Genomic DNA, 9,299 nt, shown 5'->3' with positions numbered 1-9,299 from the left:
CCTGAAACACTGCGTGAGGACAGGTAAGGCTGGCAGTGGTGTCGCACCAAATTCTGGGCCCTGGGTACAAGGAACGCATTATTATGTATTATTTTATGCTTTAACCATTGAAAAATAGCAGATCTACAAGCTCACTGCGTGGCACCGAGTGCCGCGCTGCAAGCTTGTAGATCTGCTATTTTTTGAAAGTCTTGAACATTTGTGCAAGTCTTAGAATATTTCAAATCCTTCTAAGGTTTCTTTTGAAAAACCTACAGTATGTTTCGATGTCAGTGGCGCTCAAACTTTCCATCTCAAAATATTTAGTTCCAGGGACCCCCCAGGAGCAAAATTTGACTTACGAATGTTTGCTTAAAAAATACATATATTCAAAGATTTGCACACATTCTTGTGACTTTTGAAAAATAGCAGATCTACAAGCTCGTATAGCTTGTATACTGTATCTGCTATTTTTCAATAGCTAAAGTATAAAATAATTCCTAGCCCTAGCCCCTCCACCTTGGGCGTGCCTGAAACACTGCGTGAGGACAGGTAAGGCTGGCAGTGGTGTCGCACCAAATTCTGGGCCCTGGGTACAAGGAACGCATTATTATGTATTATTTTATGCTTTAACCATTGAAAAATAGCAGATCTACAAGCTCACTGCGTGGCACCGAGTGCCGCGCTGCAAGCTTGTAGATCTGCTATTTTTTGAAAGTCTTGAACATTTGTGCAAGTCTTAGAATATTTCAAATCCTTCTAAGGTTTCTTTTGAAAAACCTACAGTATGTTTCGATGTCAGTGGCGCTCAAACTTTCCATCTCAAAATATTTAGTTCCAGGGACCCCCCAGGAGCAAAATTTGACTTACGAATGTTTGCTTAAAAAATACATATATTCAAAGATTTGCACACATTCTTGTGACTTTTGAAAAATAGCAGATCTACAAGCTCGTATAGCTTGTATACTGTATCTGCTATTTTTCAATAGCTAAAGTATAAAATAATTCCTAGCCCTAGCCCCTCCACCTTGGGCCCTAGTAACTCAGTCCCACTCCTACACTCTACACTTATGCTACTTACATATGGCATTTATTTGTTTACTTTTGGGGGGAGTTTTCATCTCCGTAAAATGATGATTGTATATCTTTGTGTCAACATTAAACATTTATATGAGTCACAGGCCATGGATATACAGTAGACCACACATTAGACTGTACTGAAGATGCAGCTGACACATGGTGGAAAATATACTCGCTCTGAGTTTATGCATCAGCATCTGTGCCCACATTCCCTTTGTCATTCTCTTGAAAATGTCACTGATACTGTACTGTGATTCCTAACCAGCTGGGAAAGGTTTTTTTTCTAGAGTTGAACACAAATGATTGTTTTAATATGTCCACAGTGGCTGTCGAGCCTCAGCAGAACTCACAGCAGATGGAACAGGTTGAGATCCTTCCAGCACCTGGTGAGTCCTGCTCCGCTCAACTCGCCTCTGGATCTATTTGCGGTCCCATAAGCCTGATCCTGTTACGTTTCCTTCCGTTCCAACTACCTCTGCTGAACATATGACCCGCTTTGATCTGCATGCATGCATGCATGCATGCGTATGTAATGCAAATGTCTAGCCAACATTAAGGAGAAAGCATTTCCTCTCCCAGTCTCCTTTTCAAACAAGGGACTCAATGTGATTTGAATCGGAAACCTCCTGCCCAGATCTATGACATTTCATCTGATATGGAGTTTCCACTACACTGGGTATGCTAGTGTCGAATAATTACATTTTCCTCTAACTTCTTTCCATTCTCAACAAACGGTAAATAAATAAATACATAAACAAGACTGGTTATGTTTGATGGTGGCCATGCATGCTATCCAACTGCTCCACAATGATCCATGGAACAAATTAAACTGTAGCCACGGAGGGGGAAAAATATCTACTTCTACTTTAGTCATTCTGATGAGCTGGCCAAGTCACAACCATAGAAGACATGAATGAAAGCCTTGTTTCGCTGCTTCGTTGTTTTATTTTTATTTTTTTGCCAGCACATTGTTTTTCTTTGTGAAAACCAAGCTCTATTCGTCCGTGGATTGTCAATCTCACAGTAAATTAGCAGGCAGAGGTTTAAACAATGTGCAAGTTAAACTGAATGTGCTGTAGGCAAATAGGTGAATCTGTGGTCTGTTAACTACAGTATAGCGATCATGCTACTGTACCTACAGTAACAGTACTATTGCACTATCCAATGCTGCTAACTTTACCACTGCGCCACTGAGTACCCGAAAACACATCTTGACTCAGAATAAAACAAAGGTGTTTTGTTTACATAAAAAGTAGGAATTGAAAACATTGGCACATCAACACCAAAAGAACACTTACGCGCTTTGGCTATGAGCCTTGATCAGAGAATTCTGTTTTGTTTACAGTATATCAAATGGCCGTCATTAATTCTGCTCTAATTGTTCTGTGTCTTATAGCAGCATCTACAGCGGTGGACCTCTGCCAGCTTCCTAAAGACGAGGGCTCGTGTGCCAAGTTCGTGCTCAAGTGGCACTACGATGCCCTCAGCAAGAGCTGCACGCGCTTCTGGTTCGGAGGCTGTGGAGGAAACCAGAACCGCTTCAACACATATGACGAGTGTGAGGCGGCCTGTGCAAAACCAGGTATGAGCGCAGTGTGGTTTATCAAGTATAAGAGATGAGATACTGTATGAGGAGATACTGTATGAGGAATGAGGAATTTGACTTGATAACGGAGAATTAACTTTCAAAGAAAAGGCTCTAAAACAGGGGTCTTCAACACAAGGACCCTTTAGCCCAGAGAGAGATGAAGCAGGGATAAGGACCCTTTAGCCCAGAGAGAGATGAAGCAGGGACATATTGTATGAAATTGTGTTGAAGATTAAAAATGTCCATAGATTTCTTAAACGATCATAGACTTGTTTGACAGCACTGTCATGGTGGATTAATGTGTATTTTCAGACATTTAACCACATACCCATCAGTACTTAGTATGCTCTTCCTTTCCCATTAACCAAACCTCTTTGCCAAAGATAGCCCATCTATAAGCTTACAAGGCGTTGTAAGCTTGTAGATCTGCTATACGTTGTAAGCTTTTAGATCTGCTATTTTTGACTAACGTTCCACTCAAAATAGGGATGCTAGGGCTGAAGTGGTTAATGTAAAAAACATGTTCCTATCACACAAAGATTTGGCGGCCCACCTGTAGTAACTCTGAGGACCCCCTATTGTCTCGGACCCCCTTATGTGACCCCCTGTTGAAGACTCCTGCTCTAAAACTTGCTCAGCTGTTATCAACTGTAGAACATGTTAAAGGGATATACCACTTTCAAACATATCTGGGGTCATTTTAGCGTCTACTCAGGCTTTTGTGAGCGAGCTTCCTGGTGACTCATAGTGCCCTCCTAATAGGTGAGGCAGTTTGAAGTTACAATGGGTTTGTATAGGAAGGGGGCGTTTCTGATAAAAGGAATACCAAATATCTAAATACTGACTCAAGCAACTGTCTGGGGTGCTTACAAAGTCTGAGTAGACATTCAAAATGACCCCAAACATATTTGAAAGTGAAATATCCCTAAACAGTTCTTCAATCATGAAGGGAGAGGCATCAAGTGCTAACCAAATATTAAAAGTAATGAATATATTTAACCAACCCCACAAACCAATTAAAACTGTGAAAATAACTCTAACATCATATCTATATTGGTTCAAACTCTAATGCTGTTTTAATTTTTCTTCCATACAGTACCTGTCCAACAAGGAGTCATCGCTGCAATAAGAACATAGGAGGACATTAACAAGGTGGCCGCCAACGTATTCCTCTGTTCAGGGGATTGTGAGGAAGATCAGCAGGCCATAGAGATTCAATGCCAAAACAAAAGTGGATGCACTGGATTCCACCAAACTTCTTGAAGTAGTCTTTTTTTCCTCACAAACAGAAAGAAAAGCAACACAATTTGCTGCATGATTTGTTTAAACCTACTGGTGCTACATCGTTTTTGTTGTTTTGCTCAGATTGGAGTTGTGGAGTACATCCAGTTTTGTAAAGTAAAAGAAATATTTTTTTGGAATGACTACAGCCTACGAATCCTTCATGTTTGTTAAATGCAGTTTTATTATTAATTCAAGAAACACGTATATATATGAATATCTTGGACAGAGATTATCGATAAATCGTTATTTGCAGGAATGTCAATATGCAACGCAGTAACCTTCTTTGTACAATCCACACTCACACGACAGCGACCCTTGATTTGATGCTGATTCCAAATCAGTTTGTTCACCATGGAATCTCTCCCTCGCCATGTTAAAGACTCCTAAAGTCACCATGTCAACGGCCACGTTTACACAAAGTCCAATATGGCGATGTGTGTTTTAAGGACAGTGACCAATTGCTTCAGAGGCGGAAAGAGAATTCATAAAACACAAATGCACTTCTGGAACCGCTGCCTCAAACACACGTTCCAGTTATTGAGAAAGGGAATGTACTTGTCTGATTTTTTTGTTATTTTTTGTTTAGTTTTTGTTTTCTTAAAGTTGTGTTTCATCTGGGAAAGGGGGAAATAAAAATGAATTAGACTTTCTAATAAACTTGAGCAATGGATTCTTTTTTTTCCCCCTGATGGTTCTTTGAATCACAGAATGACGTCCCTTTGAAGGCGGAACATATGGACGACTGAATACAAATAAAAATGAATTGCAGAGGGAGGACCGGAGATGGAGAATATCTGATTGACTGTGATTAAATCTACAGCATAACTTCTTGTGAGTGCGTGCGTGTGTGTGGGTGTGTGTGTGTTTGTCAGTCCATGTGACCTCATGTGTGTACTGTACATGCACGTATGATTGATGATTGTTATGTGTGCATGCAGGCATCAGTTGATGTGTATTGTACAGTATGTGTAAATATGTAAATGTAACTATAATAGTTGGTAGTTTTTTAGTTCAATGGCAGAAGAGAGAGCAAATCTGAGTTTTCAGCAAATTAACGACATTAGTGTTTCTCAATGGGGGGGGGGGGGGGGAGCTAGGGTGCATACAGAGACCTTTTTCATAAAGATTTCATTCATATGTCCCACCCTAGCTGACTGTTTTCAGAGAAACCATGTGATGTATAGTATCAAATGATACTATTAGTCCAGGACCCACAGGCCCAAAAGCTCAAGAAAAAGGCGTGCTATACTTTTAGTTTTTTGTGTTTCTTTATTCATTTGGTCCACTGAATGAGAGGCATGCTCTGCCAGAAACATCCTGAAAAAGAGTGATTGGCAATTTTTGTATAATGAAGCCTTTATTTTATTTTCTTGACGGTGTGATGTGAACTAGATAGTTTTTCTTAATGTCCTCGGTAGGTTGTGTAGGCTGTCAATAAATGCTTGCCAGCACGTGTGAAAAACACCAATTCAAGAAATGCAGTCACAAAACATTTCCAAATGATTTATAGCCATTTTGTGTACAAGAAAATGTACCCGGGTCATTTTACGATAACGTGCCATTTTCCATTTTCAGTGTTTGATTTTTAAAATACCATTTTAAAGGTTTTTAAGACCCTTTTTTATGGGGTTATAGGGGTTGTGGGGGTTGTGCAGGACAGAATTCGCACAGGATGGAATTCATTTGCAAGTGTGATACGAGTTTGCGGTTGGTAATATATGGGTCAACAATGTGATCATATAGAAGCTATAGACATTGAGGCAGGATCTGCCAATTTTCATATTAACTGTGATCTACGGTCACAATAAATAATATTACAGAGCTGGGATGAGATCTGATAAAGTACATTACAGTACCATGGTCAGTACTTGGGGTTGTAAGCTCCTAAAGAACATTTTCACAGTCCGTCTTAATTCTAAATGGTGTCATGCTCTCTTCCATGCCAGCTTGGCTCAAAATAGAACTCCAGTGTTTATAAATCAAAGGTTTAGGGTTTAAATAATCTTGAAGAACATTTTCACTACACACATACAGTAAGTCAAGTGTGGGCAACTTTGATGATGGAGAGGGCCTCACTCCTAAGGGTCACATTGCATATACTTTCGGGCAGAAATCTTTATCTCTGTATTTAGTTATACTTATGTTAACTTTATGAACTTAAATACAAATAGCCCTACATTAGACATGAAAAAGATTAACATTTAAATACTAGTCATTAAGCTACTAATATAGACTGAAGTAATTAAAGCGGGCCATGTTTGCATGTTTGTAATTAGAACAGCTGAAATCAATACTATATCAGTATTCCGATATTAACCTGCAGGCCGCTTTAAATGAAAGTGGGGGCCGCATGTGGCATGTATGATCTAAATTCTAAAAGTTGGGTTAAGTATTACATTCTCAATATGCCTTGCCTGTGTGGCTCAAATGATAAACCTATGGTTTATTAACCAGATGTTGAGGGTTCAAATCGCTTGAAGAACATTTTTACAGTCTAATCTAAACTGTAAAAAGTGGGTTATGTATAACGTTCTCAGTTCTATCATGTAAATCTGTGTGGCTGAAGAGATGAATTCAGGGTTTGTAAACAGAAGGTTGGCGGTTCAAAGCTCCCAAGGAACATTTTCACTGTTCATCTAAATTCTAAAATGTGGCTTAAGTATAACATTCTCAATATTATCATGTAAGTCTGTGTGGCTGAAGAGATGAATCCAGGGTTTGTAAACAGAAGGTCAATGGTTCAAAGCTCCCAAGGAACATTTTCACTGTTCATCTAAATTCTAAAATGTGGCTTAAGTATAACGTTCCCGATTGTATCTTCCATGCCAGCGTGGCTTAAACGCTAGATCTGTGACTTGTAAACCAAATGTCCCTGGTTCAAAACCCCAACAAAACTCAACATCCTAAAACTGCAAAACCTCAAAACAAATAAACAATACAAAAACAAAACAAAAAACTGAGCAACTCAAACTGGTGATAAAAAAAACTAAATACAATCTCAATAAAAAATGTAAAAAAGAAAATCCTTAAAAATAAAACCTTTGTATAAAAACCAATTTGCTTAATATGTAATTTATTAGACTCCTCCCCCTGGAAATTAACTCCTCCCTCTCCTACCGGAGCTAAAAGCGGGCGTGAGGATGGCGGCCGGCTGCCTCGATGCCTCCTGGCTTAAAAACGCAGAAAATTGAGATCTGCCACAACCAAGATTCAAACCCACAACCTCTAGCTTATGAGGCCTATGCTTTACTCTTACACCACTAGGACCTTCACACTAAGCATTATTCGGAGGTTATATTTAAAGTTAAAGGGAGACGTGACAGGTCAAAAGATGAAAATCCACAGCAAACACCTCTACCCCTGACAGAATGACTGAATCTACAGATACACCCTCTGATGATCAAGGTTCATTATGACACAACTGACATTTAGGTAATTGTTAAAAAAAATGTTTACTCTTGAGTCTAAACCCAGATTTACACTTTAATTGAAAGCAAATAGACATTTGGATTTAGCATAATGTCATTAAAATTCATAACCCTTTGTCATATTTTCTTAGTTTCAGATGATTAACACTTATAGCAGTTTAAATCAATTTTGTCTTTGTTAAATCAAGTACATTTGCTGTTCTAACTTTTTTTTAGACAGTAAATTATGGCTTTAAGGTTTTCAAGTAGTTTCTCAAACAGTGCTGTATTATGACCACAGCTTCTCTTAGAATAGCTTAAGTTTGAGAAAATATCACTTGAAACTCATATATCAATCAAATTAATGATCAATTATTGGCTGAGCCCCATACTTGCAATTTGTTTTGAGCTATTCTATATAGTTACTAGGGGATAACAAATTATTTAACCCATTAACACCTGAGGCCGATTCTAAGTCTGTAATACGTTTTCATTCCAAGGACCCCCAAATTGATTGCGTTAAGGCAACATCCTGCTGCCTTAGACATATTTGAAAACAAAAGACAAAGGTCATAACTCTTCTATAGTGGATTTTTATGAAGAAAAAAGAATGTACAGATAAAGATGATAACCCTGTACAGCTGCAATCTTGGAGTTTTAATGTAATTTAACACAATCAGATAGGACTTAAGCTATACGACACCTTAGGAGTTTCACACAAGGAATCCATTAAAGTGTTACGGTAACTACATTGAATTACAACACAGGTTCGCATTTGTAAAGAAAGGGAGCAGAGACGAGCTTCAGCCTTCAAGATGACAAAGTGCATTTATTTGAAACCAGACATTGTTAAAACGTATTTTGTCAAAGGCAGACCAAATGGTAAGAAGTGGTTTATCAATCTGAATAAAATAAAAATGACAACTACAACACATGCAAGTACACGCCGGTAAAAGCAGCCACAGTCAGACTGTAGGGGAGACAGAGAAAAAGGGTCAGTAGGGTGAGGTTTCAATCCCATCTGTTTCACACAGGAAATAATTAAAAACAAGTGGCATTCGGGTTATCACAATGAAACTAAATACAAGAATAAATGGAGCTACGCCTATTCTAAACAGTTAGCCTTCTACAATGTACCATAATTAGATTCCAATAAAATATAATCAGAATACAGAATACCATATTACCTGCAGTCGAGGAGTGGGACGAATTCCACAATGGCTAGAGTGGATAAGCCTATAAGCAGAAGTAATTTAGAACCACAATATGAAGGTACTGATTTAAAATTAAGGGAACATTTCTAAACACTCCTCGGGTTACTGCATGGCCTACAACCAGCCTCTTAGGCTGGACTCACACATATGCGTGAAACATCGTCTGAGAATGGCCACTGGGGGCGCTGTACTAATGCATTGTCAATGCAAGGTTGTTTGGTGTTTTGTCGTTGCCGTGTCTCAAGCTAGCTAGGCTAGCTTGAGACACGGCAACGACAAAACACCAAACAACCTTCCATTGACAATGCATTGGACCTCCCCCTCCCCCCCTCTTTGACACGATAGCTGTCGTAAATGTGTGTGGCGCGCCTCAGTCATCAACACACTGATGCATAGAGAGAGGGGACACCTGAGAGAAACACAGGAGAACCATCTCATCTAAAATAAAATAGCCTAAATTCAAAAAGCCCTAATAGTCAGGGACCCAGTCCCTGTTAATGGGAGAGGACCTGTGATGTTCTGCCGTACTTTTTATTTCTGTTTTATCTATTAGTTTGGTCATTAAGGTCCACAGAATGACAGGCCTGCTCTGCTGGAAACATCGCGAAAAAAAGTTATGGCCATTTGTATAATCACTGTCCCATCGACTTCACTATACAGGAAAAGAATACAAAAAATAAATGTGCTTTAAGTAGCATGTGAGGGGTCAAACTAGGGGTTCTTCATGATTCTGAATCCATTGCAAGC

The 9,299-nt window shown here is 39.0% G+C and overlaps 1 protein-coding gene across 1 annotated transcript in view; it reads left to right on the top strand.

The window, feature by feature from the left end:
• The window catches only part of LOC308307771 (collagen alpha-3(VI) chain-like), a 127,505-nt gene extending 122,934 nt beyond the window's left edge, over positions 1 to 4,571 (top strand). Inside the window, exons 42-45 of the mRNA XM_080753050.1 lie at positions 1 to 23; positions 1,383 to 1,445; positions 2,456 to 2,641; positions 3,744 to 4,571. The exon at positions 1 to 23 is cut by the window's left edge and continues 166 nt beyond it. Of these exons, the coding sequence (XP_080609176.1) occupies positions 1 to 23; positions 1,383 to 1,445; positions 2,456 to 2,641; positions 3,744 to 3,784 (313 nt within the window). The 3' untranslated portion in view covers positions 3,785 to 4,571. The remainder of the gene's footprint in view (positions 24 to 1,382; positions 1,446 to 2,455; positions 2,642 to 3,743) is intronic.
• Positions 4,572 to 9,299: the final 4,728 nt, after the last annotated feature.

Source organism: Nannobrachium achirus (genome assembly GCF_963921795.1).
Source record: "Nannobrachium achirus genome assembly, chromosome: 22".
In the NCBI taxonomy this organism is placed as follows: Eukaryota; Metazoa; Chordata; class Actinopteri; order Myctophiformes; family Myctophidae; genus Nannobrachium; species Nannobrachium achirus.
This window is presented reverse-complemented; position numbering and strand designations above follow the sequence as displayed.